Raw genomic sequence first — 18577 nt, 5'->3', positions numbered from 1 at the left:
TCATGCCTCCTCGTTTTCACTTCTGCTCTTCCTTATGTTCAAACATAAGGAACTTCTATCCATTGGCCGAACTCTTCCTATGAAGCAACACTGAGCTTGGCACAATCTGCAGAACATCTTCTCTGAGTCCCCAGATTAATTGATATCTCCCTATTCTGTGCTTTTCCAGCACGTTTTAGTGGTCCTCCTATATATTAGCAGGCTGATGTGTTATATTTGATTTATCAGCCTATATAACTCTTTGCCTTCATAGACTACAAGTTCTTCAACTAATCTCAGGATCTGGCAATGCACAACAGGATCAGCGCTCACAAAATACATCCTAATTTGAGCTAACATTAACTGTTTGTCTACGGATGATTGTTTGCAGTTGCGGTGACACATATTTAAGCCACACAACCATTCCTAAGCAACTGCATCTGGGTGGAGTGAAAGAGTATGGCCCTCACTTAGATGCTGCTTTTTAGTGAGGTTAACTCTGAATCAATCACTCACCTTACCTGAGCTTAGTTACACATTTGTACCAGTGAGCATACGACTAAGGTTGTGGCTCTAATTCAATGAAAAATGAACTTGTACAATGTACTTGCTCAGTAAGTTTCCCCATCTTACTTCCTTTTAACACTTTTAAATTAAAAAAAAAATATCCTAGGGATTCATTTCTATAGTTATGGTTCTCTGTGTGTAGATATGAGAAAGTCATATAATACCCATTGTTTAGATTTATCTCATGTTCTTGCTTGTGTCTGTTCTATTAATTAGAGTGCCCTCCATAAATTACCATTATTCCTTCCCTGTCCAGCTCAAATATTACCTTCCCAGCAAAGTCTATCAGAATTAACTGGCAGATCATCTGGGTTTCCACAGTACCTTTTAAATGATTTTATTACAATACAGTAATTATTAAATTATTACATTATTAATTATTATTAATTAATTATTAAATTATTAAACTGTTGTTGTAATGCCAAGTGGATTCTCCTCGCTTTGATAATTTTTCCAGTCTGGGATCATTTTTCAAAATAAAGAAAATAACGAGACATATATTAAAAGAATTTCTGGAAAGGCAAGATCTTTTGTTTTTATGTTAGAAAGAGCAACAATAGTTTTAAAACAATACATTATTAAAATAAATAAATATATGAATGCATGCACATTTAAAATATAGTCATTAGTAGAGGTTTTGTGGTCAAAAATTAGTTTCTTTTGGCAAGAAAAATTAAACCCTAGAAGTGTAACAAAGTTATATTATGTAGTATTATATACATTTGACCAGGACATTTATTACATATAAAAATGCTCAGTATTTGAATCTCATCATAATATAAACAGATATTTTAAAAGAACACAACACAATAGAACTGCCACAGTTCAATTTTTTTAACAAAAACATTGGCTAACTGCTGTCAGATTAATTTTATGTTTTATAACATAAAAGAGCCTACAGTAGCCGCTACTGGTTTCTTTGATTAGCAGTTTAGAAACACAAGGTAATAAAAAATTAATTTAATTTACCTTAATAACCAAATCAAATTTCTGGTGAAAATCTCTGTTTACGGGCTCCAGGAGGCTAAGTTCTGCCGTCCTAGGATGCATATGGAAAAATCGTGGGTAATCCTCCGGAGTCCCTGAAAGACAGTGAGATTTCAGCATTAATTGAGAACAAGAGGTAATATGTGTGCGTGCTATATCTGTTTTCCTTCATCAACCGAGGAACAAAATCACAATTTCATTAGTAAATTAAGTTTCAAAATTATGCAGTCTAGGGAAAGGAGACACAAATGTAGTATGTAATTAATTAGCTTATGAGTAAGAAAGATGGAAAATATTTCTTGTTTGGATGGTTTTCTAAATATCTTTTATTAGGAGAGCTCTTTAATTAACTTGAAACTTCATCACATGAAAAGAGATATTAAGTGTCGGGGGAGCAAATTTTGAATTATAAAATTGTGTTTTAATGGTGCATAAATCTTAATTATGGTCTGCATGGTCTTCTACCATATCTTGTAATAAACAAAGACTAGTAATTTGTACCAAATATCAAGCTGCTTGAAAATTAAAATGAACATATTCTGTTCCAGCTGGTAAAATATTTTTCTAAAGGCAAGAATCCAGTCAATTACATCAATCATATTAAATCAAAATACATTGATGATACTCTTAATGCCTACAGAGGCTATTTCTTAAATACAGGCATTATAGTGAATTGAAGCACATTTCTTCCTGCAGAAATTTTCTTCAATTTCATTATCTTCCTTTGTTTAACATGATATTCTTTGTCTCAAAGTGAAGAAACAGAAGTCATATCATGTAACTATGGAATATATTATGCATTTGGCAAAACAGTAACTGTAAGAATAAGATAACTATGGCTTCCAATTATTAAAGCCTACTTTGTGCTAAATGCTTTATGTAAATTATCATCAATAAGTCTGTAAATCATTCCCATTTTACAGAGAAGGACTTGAGAACTTTGAGATATTAAATAATGTTTACAAGATCAAAGGGCAATGTAAGATAGAGCTTGAATTCAAATCCAGGGTGCCAGAAGTCAGACATATCAAAAAATGGGTTAATTTCTATTACTTCTTTGCTTCAACACTGAGACAAGAAGAGAAACTCTCCTGGGGCATTATGTGAGAGGAAATAAAAAAGTTTGCCAGTACAATAGACTTGAAAATCCAGAAATAGTCAAAATTGCACATGACAATTTAGCAGATGATAAAGGAATCATCTCCAAACAGTAGGGGAAAATGGATTTTTGAATACTATCATTTATCAAATAGAAGAGCCATACAGAAAATGATCAAATTGCATCCATTCTTTATACTAGCGTAAATCTCAAATGGAGAGGATATTCATATATAATAAACAATAAAACAATACAAGTGCTAGTAATAGATGAAAACACAGATGAATTCTACTATAATGTGAGAGTGGGCATATCTCTCCTAACTATGGCTCAAAATCAAGAAGCAATAAGGGAATAAAGAGATAAATTTGATGACATTACAAAATGGCTTGGCAAGACACAATAAACAAAGTAAAGCCACAAGTGACAAGCTAGGGAAAATATTTGCAATTAACAACAGATGCAAAATGTTCAAATCCCTAACATATGTAGATTTACAAATTAGGAAAGAAAAACATCATCTGTACATTAAAAAAAAACAAAACAAAACACAAAACACTGCGTGAGAATAAAAAAGAGTTCACAGAAAGAGAAAGGTAAATGACTTTTCATCATATACAAAGATGCTCACCTTTATACACAAGAAGAAAAATTCAAATGAAAACCACAATGAAATTCCATTTGTTACTTGTTAGATTAGCAATGGTCCCAAGTGGACACTCCACTCTATTGGTGAGCCTGTGAGAAAAAATGTACTTCCAGACATTCCTGGTATTATTAAAAGAGTGTTACAAACTTATGATGGAAAATCTGGCATAGTATATGAGAACGATATGAGTATTGGGGAATTCTGAGAAGATGATATCAGGAATCTATCTTCATGTAAACAAGAATTGGCAAGATCTTTCTGATACAGCTATTTTAGAACTCCGGAGTTTATTTCAGTGTTCCAACTTCTGGAGTAAGGTTTGGACAGTAAAATGATTAATTTCCATCAATTACAACTCTTAGCACAGTAGCAGTTACACATCTCCCACCCCTCTGCCACTTGGCAGGGAGCTGGGCACATATTCCTGTAGCAGCTTGCACACTGCTGCTGGGAGTAATTATGGGCAAAAAGGCCATGTCCTCTAAATATCAGAGATCTGTGCCCTCATCAGTGACTGCTGTTTCTAATCACAGAGATGCAGGTGACTATTGTCACACCCACCTTTCTTGCTGTAAGCCACTCCACTTAGACTGAGGAAATTTCCAGGGAATTCAAAGGGCTAGCAACCTTTTTACCCTATTCTTTTTTCTCCCTTTTTCCCTTTGGAAGCCAGGCATTAAAAGCAAGTACACATGGAGGGAAACTAGCAAGTCAATGTGCATACCCAGGGGAAGTCATAGCTCAGAAACTACTTGAGAAGACCTTAGGATTAAACCTCAGACTAGTCCTCAGTGCAGAGACAGACTACAGTAAAGAAAACATATATACATGTATACACACACATGTATACATGTATGTACATGTACATGTATACATGTATGTACATGTACACGTACATGTATATGTATACACATACACAAAAACAAACAAAAATAGAAATAAAAACCAGTAAATTCTGGGAAGGTGAAAAATTCTGATTTCCAGAATTACCACATTATTAGATTCAAATGTCCAGTTTTCAGCAACAACAACAACAACACAGGGTATATACAACAACAACAGCAACAATAACAATGACACAGGATATAAATAAAAACAGAAAAGTATGGCCCATTCAAAGGGAAAAAAATGAATAGAAATTGGCCTTGAAAAACACCTGATTGATGAGTTACTAGATAAAGATGTTAAAACAGATGCCTTAAAGATGTCCAAAGAACTAAAAATAGATGTAGAGAAAGTCAAGAAACTTATGTATTAATGAAACGGAAAAGAGACAGATAACCTGAAAAGAAACTACAGGAAACTATAAGAAATTCTAGAACTGAAATAAAAAGTTTACTAGAGAGGTTGAAATGCAAATTGGAGCAGGCAGAAGAAAGAATCAATAAACTTGAAGCTAGGGCAATGGAAATTATTGATGCTGAGTAACAGGAAAAGAAAAAAAAAACATGATTAAATAAAAGGGAAGGAACAGTGCCTAATTGACCAATAGGGCACTATTAACAAGACCAACATACACATTGTGGGAGTCTCAGAAGGAGAAAAGAAAAAGAATGCTTGAAAAAATAATGGCTGAAAACTGCCAAAGTCTGATGAAAGAGATACAGATATACATCCAAAGGGCTCAATGAAATTTATTAAGATAAATGTAAAGAGACTCACACCAAGACACTTCATAATCAAACACAAAAGACAAAGACAAGAAGAGAATCTTGAAAACAGCTAGAGAGAAATTACTCCTCACATACAAAGGATCCTCAATAAGATTATCAGCCTCTTTCTTATTAGAAACTTTGGTGGCCAGAAGACAGTGACCCTATTTATTCCTAGTACTAAAAGAAAAAAAATGTCAAAAAAGAATTCCATACCTGGGAAAACTGTCCTCTAAAGTGGCAGAGAAATTAAGACTTGCCAGATAAAAGCTGAGAGAGTTCATTACTACTAATCCAGCCCTGCAAGAAGTGTCAAGGGAATCCTGCAGGTTACAATGGGCAGGCACCAGGCAATAAGGTCCAGCAGTAGGCGGAAACAAAGATCTCGCAAAGGTCAATGTATGGGCAATCACAAAAGCTGGTATTATAGTACCAAAGTCTTTAACTCTAATTTGTGATTTCTACATAATTTAAGAGACTAAGATATTTAAAAGAATTATTACTTTATGTTTTCAGGCATACAATATATAAATGTGTAATTTTGTTACACAAATAGACTAAAAAGGTGAGGATTTAACTGGAAAAGAGCAGAGTTTTGTATTTTTTTTTTTAATTTCTCTTAGAGAGAGAGAGAGTTCAGGAGCAGGGGAGAGGGGCAGAAGAAGAGAGAGTCCCAAGCAGACTCCATGCTCAGTGCAATGCCCACTGCAGGGCTTGATCCCCTGTACCTGGGATCAGGACCTGAGCCAAAATCAAGAGTCAGACACTCAACTGACTGAGTCACCCAGGTGCCCCAGAATTTTATATATTGTTAAATTTAAGCTGGCATAAATTTAACTTAGAGTGCTATGACCTTAGGATTTAAATATAATTCACATGATGAAGACAAAGAAAACAGTTATAGAATACACACAAAAGAAAATTTAAAAAAAACAGAATTTTTTAAACACTACAAAAAATCAACTAAACACAAAAGAAGACAGTGCTGAAGGAAATGAAAATGAGAAAACTTTAAGACTATGGAAAAAAAATATCAAAATGACAGAAGTCCCTCCTTAGCAGTGATGACTTTAAATGATAATTAATTAAACTCTACAGTCAAAGACAGAGATTGACCAAATGGATTTAGAAAGAAGCATGATCCAACTATATGTTGTCTACAACAGACTCAAGACACAGTTTAGATGTCAAGACACGAATGGATAGTGAAAGGCTGACATATGCTAGACCTTGAGGGCATTATGATAGATAAAATAAGCTCATCATAAAAAAGATAAATACCACATGATTCTACTTATATAAGTTACTTCATCACAATCACAGAGACAATAGGTAGAACTGTGTATTCTGGGGGTCATGGGGAAGAAGAGAATAGGGAATTATTGTTTAATGTGTATAAAGTTTCAGTTTTATAAAATGAAAAGAGCTGCAGACACATCCTTATAAATGTAATTAATATCACTAAACTGTATACCTATAAATGGTTAAGATGGGAAACTGTATGTTATGTATATTTAACAACAATTAAAAAATTGAAGAAAGTCATAGTAGCATCTATTTTTGACCCAGAAATCCCACTTCAAGGAAATTTTTGCATTTTCATAATAAGTAGTCACCATTTAAATATACATCAAGAGTGGTCCGGTTGAGTAAATGATGATACATCCTCAAGCAGATAATAATTGAAATGTAAAAATTAATGATAAATATCTTTACCTATTACTATAGAATTATCTTTAGTTATAGAAAGTGACAAAACAACTTGGAGAAAAGTGCATATATATACTAACTTTTAAGAAAGAGGAGCATACACACAAATAAAAGGAAATATATACACATAAATGTGTATATATGGATGTTAGGAAAAATGATAAACTATAACATTAAAAAAGTGTTATGTATGAGTGAAAGAGGGAATGTTTTGAGGGAATAGGCAATGAAGCTAGATTAAACGAGCTACACCACTGTTTTTTTTTTTAATTTTAGAGCCATATGAATATTATATATCATTATAAGACATTGAATATAAGGACATCACAAAAATAAATATTAAATTTAAAAATCTAAGTGTTTGGGGCACCTGGGCTCAGTCGGTTGAACGTCCGACTTCGGCTCAGGTCATGATCTCACAGTTTGTGAGTTCGAGCCCCGCATCAGGCTCTATGCTGACCGCTTGCTCAGAGCCTGGAATCTGCTTCAGATTCTGTGTCTCCTTCTCTCTCTGCCCCTACCCTGCTCACGCTTTGTCTCACTGTTTCTCAAAAATAAATCAATGTAAAAAAAAAAATCTAAGTGTTTATTCATTTGGTGACATAAATACAAATAGAAAACGACCATTCCAGACAACTTTCAAAGATAATACCTTAATGTCTTGTTCACAGTGTAATGTAGCTCTACAACAACTGAAATTATAAAAACAGAAACAAAAACAAAGAGTCTGTAGTAATAATATTGTTCATGTTAGCGTTGTTAGTCTAAGATGGTTATGGGAGCATTTTGCCAGCAATGAAATGAATAGTAATGTGATGTCTTAACTCTATCACTCTGTGTTAAAAACTAAATTCTTATCAAAGAAAATTGGATTGCCATGGAAATTTAAGGAAATTTATGCCTATTTCCCAAGTTTTTATATTGTGGCCATGTAGGAATTTATAATCGGTCCCAGTCAAATGTTACTGCTGAATAACATTATAACCTCTCCTTTGGTAGAGCAAAAGCAATTATGATATACAACTTATATCCAGATGATTTTCAATGAAAACTTTCAAGTGACCCCTGAATGGTGAGTATCTTACAAAAGCCAGGCTATTATTGATGTATAAAAATGTTTCCAAGAAAAGAAGTGCATGTCTAAGTTCAAGGACCCTAGAGATTCACTTAATTTTCTCATTTAGAAGATGTGATATTCATTCCACTTAGCAAAGCTATACTTAATTCATTTACAAAAGCTGCTTCTTGGTTCCAGTTCAAGATGGTGATATGGGAAGACCCTGAACTCACCTCCTCCATGGAGCACACTGAATTACACTTATTAAGAGAACAGTTGCTCCTGAAGAAGAACTGAGGGTTGACTGAACAGCTACTGAGCAACCATAGAGAGAGAACAGCAAGAGAAAAGCAAGAGAGACGGAGACACAATAAGGAAGGGACTCCCCTCCCCCATTGCTGCCAACGGCCGTGGAGAGGGACAGTACTGAGGGTCCAGGAACAGAACCTTCTGTCCTTGGGCACAGAAATAAAGCCGTGGTTTACAAGAGCAACTAGCATGTAGAAGACACAACATGAGAACTCTGGAAAGCAGCAGAGGAACCCTAGAATGCTCTCCAGGTCAGAGGGACTAGAGAATGACAGTCCCTGGTTCACATTCCCACCCCACCTTAAAAGCCTAAACAGGAGCAGAGTCCAGACCCCATGACAGGTGGGTCCAGTCATCTCAGTGAGCTTGTGACTTCAGTGAACCCAGGGTCTACAAGCTCACAACAATCCTGGTCATACTGGGGCACAGAAAACAAAGCCAGGGTTTAAAAGGGAGCTCTGAAAATGCTCTCTCCCCCTCCCCCTTAGAAGCCCAGACCAGAACAGGGTCTGGAAGCTATACGTGAGGGGTTCAGATGCCATAATTAGTGGGTGCTGATGCCATAACTGGAAAGTCAGACTGTCACAGAAAGTCGGCAACTGCAGCAAGCCTAGGATTTGCAAGCCCACACCAGCTCCCTGCATGCTGGGACACAGAACAAAAAAACGCTGGTGTAAGAGAGTCAGGGAACTGAAGAAAAATTCTTTCCCCCTCAATTTAAAAGCCCAGACAGGAGCAGAATTTAGCTCAACAGTGAGCTTGAGTCCTCAGGGTGCCTAGTGTCCATAAATCGACACCAGGCACCCTGTAGTGCTGAACACAGAAAACAAGCTGTGGTTTGTGGGTTTTGTTTGTTGTTTAATATTTATTGTATTATTATTATATGGGTTTTTTTTTTACTTTTTGTTTTTACTTTTTAAAGTTGTCTTGCTTTATTTTGGTTTTACTCTTTTTTTATTTCTTCTTCCTTCTCTTTTTTTCTTCTTTTTTCCTCATTTTTAATTTTTTCTTTTATTATTATCTTTTCTTCCCATTTATTCTTTTTGTAAAAAGCCATGGTTTAAAAGTGTAACTAGCATTTATAGCCACAGCTCCAACCAACCATTAAAATTCACCAAGCATACATGGTCTGGATAGGGAACACTGTACACAAGACCAGTTGTTCAACTTTAGGACAATTAACTTTTTCCCAATCCATAGAAACACAAAAAGTCAAACAAAATGAAGAGACAGAATAATATGCTTCAAAAAAAAAACCAAGAAAAAACTAAAACAAAATAAAACAAAAGCAAAAACAAACAAAAAAAACCTAAATGAAACAGAGATAAGCAATATACCTGATAAAGAATTTCAAGTAATGATCATAATGAAACTCACTGGGGTGCAGAAAAGAATGGAAGAACTCAGTGAGATCTTCAGTAAAGAGACAGAAAATATTAAAATGAAGTAATCAGAGTTGAAGAATACAATGTCTAAAATAACACACACACACACACACACACACACACACACACACTACAGGGAATCAATAGTAGATGAGAGGATGCAGAAGAATGTGTCAGCCATCTGGAAGACAGAGTAATGAAAAGCACACAAGCAAAACAACAAAAAGAGAAAAGAGTATTTTTGTTTTTTTGTTTTTTTAAATGAGGACAGATTAAGAGACCTCTTGGACAACATAAAGTAAACAAACATTTATATTACAGGGATCTCAGAAAAAGAAGAACAAGAGAAAGGTGTAGAATCTTTATTTGAATAATAATTGAAAAAACTCCATAACCTAGGGAGGGAAATAGACATCTAAGTCCAAGAAGCACAGAGAATTCCAAACAAGATGAACCCAAGGGACTCTACACCATAGCACATAATAAAATGTCAAAGGTAAACAATAAAGAGAGAATCTTAAAAACAGTGAGAGAGAAACAAAAAATTACCTAGAAGGGAAAACCTATAAGGTTATTAGCTGAGTTTTTAGTAGAAAGTTTGTAAGCCAGAAAGCAGTGGCATGGTGTATTCAGAGTGCTGAAAGAAAGAAAAAAAAAAAACACAAAAAACAAAAACCTACAACTAAGCATACTTTACCCAACAAGATTATCATTCAGATTTGAAAGAGAGATAGAGTTTCCTAGACAAATAAATTATACAGGAGTTTATCACCACTAAATCAGCCTAATACAAAATGTTAAGACCACTCATTTAAGTGGAAAAGATATGACCACAATTAGACATTAAACAATATGAATCAAAAGACTTAAAATATGAGAATATATATATATATATATATATATATAACATGCAGAGAATGGAGTGAAAAAAATAGAAGGGGAAAAAGAAAGATGATTTTTTCTCTTTTCTTTTTTTTTTCTTTTCTTTTCAGAATGTTTGAACTTGAATGACCAAACTAATATGGACTGCTATTTACTTAGGATGTTGCATATGAACCTCACTGAAACCACAAACCCCAAACCTGTATAGAAAACAAAAAATAAAGAGAAAGGCAAAGAATCACTATAGATATTCACTGACCACAAAAAGAGCAAGAGAAGAAAGGAACAAAGAAGAATTACAAACCAAAAAACAAAAACAAAAAACAAAACAAAAACAAAAACCAGAAAACAAATTTTTTAACTGTTGATAAGTACATACCTATTAATAATTACTTTAAATGTAAATTGTCTAAATGTTCCATTCAAAAATCAAAAGACACAGGGTGACAGAATGGATAACACAAACAAACAAGACCCATCTATATGCTGACAGCAAGAGACAGACCTCAGACCTAGATAAATACAGCCTGAAAGTAAGGAGACAGAAAAATATTCACCATGCAAATATGGAAGTGGAAAAAATCCAGGATAGTAATACTTATATCAAACAAAATAGACTTTAAAAGAAAGACTGTCATAAAAGACAAATAAGGACACTACTTAATTATAAAGGGATCAATTCAAGAAAAAAAATACAATTGTAAATATCTACACACTCAACACTGGAACATTTAAATACATAAAGCAGATATTAATGGACATTAAGAGATAAATTGATAGTAATAAAATGATAGTAGGGAACTCTAACACTTCACTTACATTAATGCATAGATCATCCAGACAGAAAATCAAGAAAACAATGTCTTTTAATGATACAATGGACCAGATTGACATAACAGATGCAGACAGAACATTCTATCCAGAAACAACAGAATGCACATTCTTTTCAAATGCACAGGAAGGAACATTATCCAGAACAGATCACATATTAGGTCATAAGATAAATCTCAATAAATTTAAGAAGCTTGAAATCACACCATGCATCTTTTCTAAGCACAATGTTATAAAGCTAGAAATAAATCATAAAAAATTTGGAAAAAAACATGAACATGTGCAGACTAAACAACATGATACTAAACAGCCAATGGGTCAATGAAGCAGTCCATGAATAAAAAAAAAAATACATGGAAGCAAATGAAAATGAAAACTCAATGGTCCCAAATTTCTGAGATGCAATGAAAGCAGTTGTAGGAGAGAAGTTTACAGCAACATGGGCCTACTTCAAGAAATAATAAATAATACAAATAAACATCTAACCTTATGCCTAAAGAAACTGGAAAAAGAATAAACAAAGCCCAAGGTGACTATAAAGTAAATAGTAAACATCAGAGCAGAAATAAATGAGTAGAAACCAAGAAAACAATAGAACAATCTATGGAACCAGGAGCTTGTTCTTTGGACAGATAAACAAAATTGACAAAACTTTAGCCAGACTCATCAAGAAATACACAGAAAGGACACACACACACACACACACACACACACACACACACACACAAATGATCATTGACACGACAGAAATACAAAGGCTTATGATAGAATACTAGGAAAAACTACATGCCAACAAACTGGACCACCCAGAAGAAATGGATAAATTCCTAGAAACATATAATCTTCCAAAATTGAACCAGGCTGATATAAAATCTGGACAGATTACAAGTAACAAAATTGAGTTAGTAATCAAAGACTACCAAAAAATAGAAGTCCAGGACTAAACGGAATAACAAATTAATTCTAAAAGGCATTTAAAGAAGAGTTAATACCTATTCTTCTCGAACTATTCCAAAAATAGAAGAGGGAGAAAATCTTCCAAATACATTCTATGAGGCCAGTATTACCCAGCACCAAAAATTAAAGAGACCACAAAAAAAGATAACTACAGGCTAATATCCCTAATGAACACAGATATAAAAATCTCCAACAAAATATTTGCAAATCACATACAACAGTACATTGAAAAGATCATTCACCATGATTTGGTTGGGTTTATTCCTGGGATGCAAGGATGGTTCAATATTCATAAATCAATCCACATCATACAACACACCAACAAAATGAAGGATAAAATCATGATTATCTCAGTAGATGCAGAAAAAGAATTTGACAAGAGTTAAGATCCATTCATGACAAAAACTCTCAATAAAATGGGGTTAGAGGGAACATACCTAACATAATATAGGCCATATAAGAAAAACCCACAGCTCACATCATACTCAATGGTGAAAAACTGAGAGCTTTCCCTCTAAGGTCAGGAGTAAGACAAGGATGTCCACTCTCACCACTTTTATTCAATATAGTACAGGAAGCCTTAGTCACAGCAATTAAACAAGAAAAAGAAATAAGAAGCATCCATGTCAGTAAAGAAATTAAACTGTCACTATTTGCATATGGCATACTATACATATAAAACCTTAGGACTCCACCAAAAACACTACTAGAAGTAATAAGCATATTTAGTAAAGTGGCGGGATTCAAAATCAATACTCAGAGATCTGTAGCATTTCTATACAGTAATAACAAAGTTGCAGAAAGAGAAAATTTAAAAGAAAACCTTACAATCAGATCAAAAATAATAAAATATGGATGAATACATTTAACCAAAGAGGTGAAAGACTTGTACTCTGAAAACCATAAAATTTCACGTTATAGGTTTCACATCTTCAATTTCTTTTGAAAGAAAGGAAGGAAAGAAGGAAGGAAGGAAGGAAGGAAGGAAGGAAGGAAGGAAAGAAGGAGGGAAGGAAGGAAGAAAGAAAAACAAGGAAGGAAGGAATTAAAGATGATACAAACAAATGAAAAGATCATCCATGCTCATGGTTTGAAGAAGAAGTAATATTGTCAAAATGTCCATATCACCCAAAGCAATCTACAGATTCGATGCAACCCACATCAAAACCCCAACAACATTTTTTACAAAACTAGAACAAATGATACTCAAATCTGTATGGAACCACAGAAGACCCTAAGTGATCAAACCAATCCTGAGAAAAACAAAGCTGGAGGTATCAAAATTCCAGATTTCAAGATATATCACAAAAAAACTGTAGTAATGAACACAGTACAGTACTGGCAAAAAAAACAGACACACAGATAAACAGAACAGAATAGAGAGTCCAGCAATAAACCCACAATTTATAAGGTCAATTAATCTTTGACAAAACAGGGAAGAATATGCAATGGGAAAGAGACAGTCTTTTCAATAATGGTACTGGGAAAACTGGGCAACTACATGTAAAAGAATGGAACTGGGTGACTTTCTAACACATTACACACAAAAAACCTCAAATTGGATTAAAGATCTACACATGTGTCCTGAACCCATAAAAGTTCTGAAGAGAACATAGCAATAATTTCTCTGGAATTAGCCATCACAACATTTTTCTTACATATGTCTCCTAAGGCCCAGGAAACAAAAGCAAAAATAAACTGTTGGGATTACATCAAAATAAAAAGTTTCTACACAGCAAAGCAAACAATCAACAAAACAAAAAGGTGGCCTACTGACTGTGAGAGGATATTTGCAAATGACATATCTGATCAAGGATTAGTATCCAAAATATATAAAGAACTTATAAAACTCAATAGCAACAAACACAAATAATCCAGTTAAAAATGGGCAGAAGACATGAACAAATGTTTCTTCAAAGAAGACATCGAGATGGCCACCAGACACATGAAAAGATGCTCAATATCACTCATCACTAGGGAAATGCAAATCAAAACCACCACGATATATGACCTCACACATAAAGTAATGGCTAAAATGAAAAACACAAGAAACAACAAGTGTTGGTGAGGATGTGGAGAAAAAGGAACCCATGTGCATTGTTGGTGGCAATGCACACTGGTGTAAACACTGTGGAAAACAGTGTGGAGATTCCTCAAAAAATTAAAAATGGAGCTACCACATGAGTATTTAATCAGGGAAAAGGAAAATAGGACCTTGAAAAGATATATGCACCTGTGTGTTTATTTCAGCATCATTTACAATAGCCAAGACATAGCCAAGACAGGGAAGCAACCTAAGTGTCCATCAATAGATGAAGAATTAAGGTATATATTATTTATATACACATATGTACACATACATACAATGGAATATTTCACAGCCATAAAAAGGGATGAGTTCGTGCCATTTGAGGCAACATGGATGAACTCAGCGGGTCTTATGATAAGTAAAATCAGGCTGAGAAAGACAAATACCATATGATTCCACTCACAAGTGTAATCTAAAAATAAATGAGTGAAACAAACTCAAAGCACAATCAGACCTATGAATACAGAGAACTGATGGTTACCAGAGGGAAGGTGGGTAGGGGATGGACAAAATGGGTGAAGGGGAAGGGAACTACAGCCTTCAGTAATGGAATGAGTAAGCCATGGGAATAAAAATCAGAGCATAAGGAACACGGTCAATGACACGGTAATAGCAATAGAACAGAACAGATGGTAGTGACACTTGTGAGTGCAGCACGGTGACGTGCAGACATGTCGGATCACTATGTTGTACACCTGAAACTAATGCAACAGCCTGTGTCAGCTCTACTCACATTAAAATGACAACAACAACAATAATGAGGAGATGGCTCTTTTCCCATTATAAACGTAAATAAAAATTATTTTAAAAAGGTCCTTTTTTTTTCAAAATCTCTCCAAAGCTCTGAGTTTTCTCCATTTAGTTTTTGTCTTGATTTTAATCTTGGGGTTAACTGTATTAAAATTCCATTCTCTTGATATTCAATGCACCTGCTGCCCTGGTTATATAACTAAAATTTTGTCAATAATTTCGACCATATTTTTATCTATGCCTTCAAAGCACATTTCTTTTTGTTATCACATTATTCCTAGGTTGGTGCCCAGATGATAGATATTGCCTCTAATTTCTTGCCATTCTCTACTGTTAGTTTTAAATTTATCATTTTGCCTTATAGCTGTCCCACTTTTCATGTGCATCTTTGATCGTTCTAAAGGAAAACAGTAAACTCCCCTCGTCCTACTCTCATGTCTTCCAGATCTCTTCAGGTCTACCCATCCTCTTTGCAATCTCTTTGTTGAGCTATTTCTAATGAATAATACACTCTTCTTTTCTGTTCTAAAACAGTGCCAAAAACTCTGTAATCCATCCCCCACCAAAGAACATAAAACCTCAAATCTGCTTTAACTTGTCTTTCAAAAAAATCAAAGTTACTCTATTAGTATCCAGTTTCTCAATTTAGGAAAATACTACAAAGATTTTCCTGGGTTATTTTCCTGATGCATTTTTATGGCAGTGCTTCTGAGAATGTAGATCTTGGTCCACTTGCATAGGAAAAGCTAAGATCCCATCCTGTTTTGTTGAATGAGAATCCCTGAAAAGCAAGGTCAGAAATATGCACCTCTGAAAATCTCTAAAGTTTGAGAACCACCACGTTACGGTGTATGAAATGCCCATACCTTTATTTAAACCTGAAACAAGTATAAAAACCATGAACTGAGTTTTTGCTGACAATACCACCATTTTTCTGACTATACAGATTCCAATCTCCAAATTCCTCTGACTCTTCATGTGTTGCCCATGTGATTCTTCCTTGCCTGTGTCCTCACCATTCTCTCATCCTGTGTTTTCCTGTGGTCCTACTCTGCTTCCTCACCTAAAGCCTTGCCCTCTCATTCATGTACTGCTCTGATAGCTTCCTCAATCTTCTGACATTCCATGCGTTTATAATAACTAAGGTAACATGCTAAAATGCCACTTTAATCTCCCAATTATCCAGACAAAATTTAATATATTGTTTACTGCAGTGATGCCCAAGGTGTTATTTAGTGGTGCAATTTACATACAATTAAATGCACAGATAAGCTTTGATGTTTTTGGAGAACTGTATAGACCTATATAACCACCACCCATATTAAAACTTTAATTTCACATTCCTTTTGTCCAAAAACAATACAAAAATATGCTTAACAGATATTTACTGTTCAAGATGACACCTGCTGCTCTTGGCATGTGTATAGGGACACAGGCAAGGAGTCTTGAGGGAGGCATGGGGACTATGCAGTGTATACAGGGAGACAGAAGCACTGTCCCTTGTCTGCCTTCAGCACATGGCAGTGGGCTTGGGTTCATATCTGGCTAAAGTGACCTGTGTTTTGTAGAGTTCATTTTTCACCAAACGAATACTCAGAAAAATGAATAAACAGCTGAGAACTATTTCTTCAAGTGAACCTCAGATGGAAAAGAACACTAATGATGTATGCAAAAGTGAACACCACGAAGGGACAGGATGCTCACTCCCATGCTCCTAGTACAAGGACTAAATGAATCATGCTCTTAGGTCACATCCTGAAGACCCAAGGACATCAACTCAGCCTGACGATTTTTTTTAATGTTTATTTATTTTGAGAGAGAGAGTGTGGGCATGAGCACCGAAGGGGCATAGAGAGAGGAAGAGAGAGAGAGAGTCCCAAGCAGACTCTGCACCGTCAGTCTAGAACCTGACACAGGCTCGAACTTACAAAACCACGAGTTCATGACCTGAACTGAAATCAAGAATCGGAAGCTTAACCAACTGAGCCACCTAGGCACCCCCAGCCTGACATTTTTAAACAATTTGTAGAATTACTTGAAATGCGGACTTACATCCAATGTAATTAATAGTAATCAGTACTCTATGCGACTGGTGAGCATTGAAGTTTGAACTAATGGTAATGCACGCACAATGTTTAAACATTACAGGGCTTACTCAACTATTTTTAACTCATGGGGCAAGGAATGAAAAAGTTACTTGTTCAATCCAACTATTCACTATCTAAATCTAACATACACACACGTGACCTGAAGTAGATTAGAGACAGCTACAAATTCTGGGCTTCCCACCAAGAAGCAGAGTCTATTTTCCCTCTTGTTTTTTAAATGTTTATCTATTTTGAGAGAGAGAGAGAGAGAGAATGGCACAGGGGCAGGGAGGGTGGGGGGGGGAGAGAGAGAGAGAGAGAGAGAGAGAGAGAGAGGGAGGGAGAGAATGGCACAGGGGAAGGGAGACAAGGGGAGGGAGGGAGAGGGAGGGAGGGGGAGGGAGGGAGAGAGGGAGAGGGAGAGGGAGAGGGAGAGGGAGAGAGAGAGAGAGAGAATCCATGCTGTCAGCAAGGATCCTGATGCGGGGCTCAATCTCATGAACAATAAGATGATGACCTGAGCGGAAAATCAAGAATCTGACTCTTATCCAACTGAGCCACGTAGGCCGCCCAGTATTTTCCCTCTTCTTTTTTTTATTAAAATTTTTTTAACATTTATTTATTGTTGAGAGACAGAGAGAGAGAGAGAGAGAGAGAACATGAGCAGGGGAAGGGCAGAGAGACAGAGGGAGACAAAGAATCCAAAGGAGGCTCCAGGCTCTGAGCTGTCAGCACAGAACCCCATGTGGGGCTCAAATTCATGAACTGCGAGATCATGACCTGAGCCAAAGTCGGATGCTTAATGGACTGAGCCACCCAGGTGCCCCCCTCTTCTTGAATAGGGGCTAGATTCATGCTTGATTTGACCAATGGTGGCAGATATGATACCATTCCGTTTGGGGGCCAAGCTTTAAGAAACCTGGTAGCCTTCATTTTTACCTTCTAAAAAGTCAGTGAGCTGCGGGAAAGGCTACAGAATAAGGTAAGCCCACTGGGGAGAAGGGGGACGTAACCACACTGGATGTCTATATCCCTGGCTAGCTCCCGGCTGAATGCACACATTTGAGTAGCCTCAACGACACCGTGTGAAACAAAAGAACTGCCCAGTTGATCCCAATCAACCCACAGAAATATGAGAAATACCACAGCTGCCATTTTAGGTCACTAATGTCTGTGGTTTATTGTACAAGAACAGACAACTAAAGCACTAACCACTGTCTCTACAACTTCCCTTATGTTTCCTCAGCTTACACTGTCTTCATGTTGTGATGAATTTTGGTTCATTTCCACAAAGTTTCTTGCCCTGAACGTTATCTTTTTTTCTTTTTTTCCCCCCCATTGGCCGAGTAACATAGCAAACCAAGTATTAAGAATCATAGTTTTCCCACAAACCCAGGGCCATAGCCTTCTGGGCTGTTACTGGAGAAAGAAAGATACTTCTATTTGATTTAAAACACTGTGTTTTAGAGGTTCTTTGTAAGGATATTTAAACTTGTACCTTTACTAACATATACCCTACATGCCCCATTACTCTAGATAACATACTTATCTTTGGATCGATCAATGCTCTCATTTTTAGCAGATATT

At 35.7% G+C, this 18577-nt stretch overlaps 1 protein-coding gene across 17 annotated transcripts in view; it reads right to left on the bottom strand.

The window, feature by feature from the left end:
- PCDH15 (protocadherin related 15) overlaps positions 1-18577 on the bottom strand; it is a 789181-nt gene that overhangs the window by 364378 nt on the left and 406226 nt on the right. For all 17 annotated transcript variants that reach the window (XM_047088664.1, XM_047088665.1, XM_047088662.1 and 14 more), the window contains one exon: positions 1516-1628. In XM_047088664.1, the coding sequence (XP_046944620.1) occupies positions 1516-1628 (113 nt within the window). The remainder of the gene's footprint in view (positions 1-1515; positions 1629-18577) is intronic.

Source organism: Lynx rufus, unplaced genomic scaffold, assembly GCF_022079265.1.
Source record: "Lynx rufus isolate CCGP_SWC_20201006 ecotype Redwood Valley unplaced genomic scaffold, mLynRuf1.p SCAF_25, whole genome shotgun sequence".
Lineage (NCBI taxonomy): Eukaryota > Metazoa > Chordata > Mammalia > Carnivora > Felidae > Lynx > Lynx rufus.
Note: the sequence above shows the minus strand (reverse complement) of the source record. Positions and strands in the feature narration are given on the sequence as shown.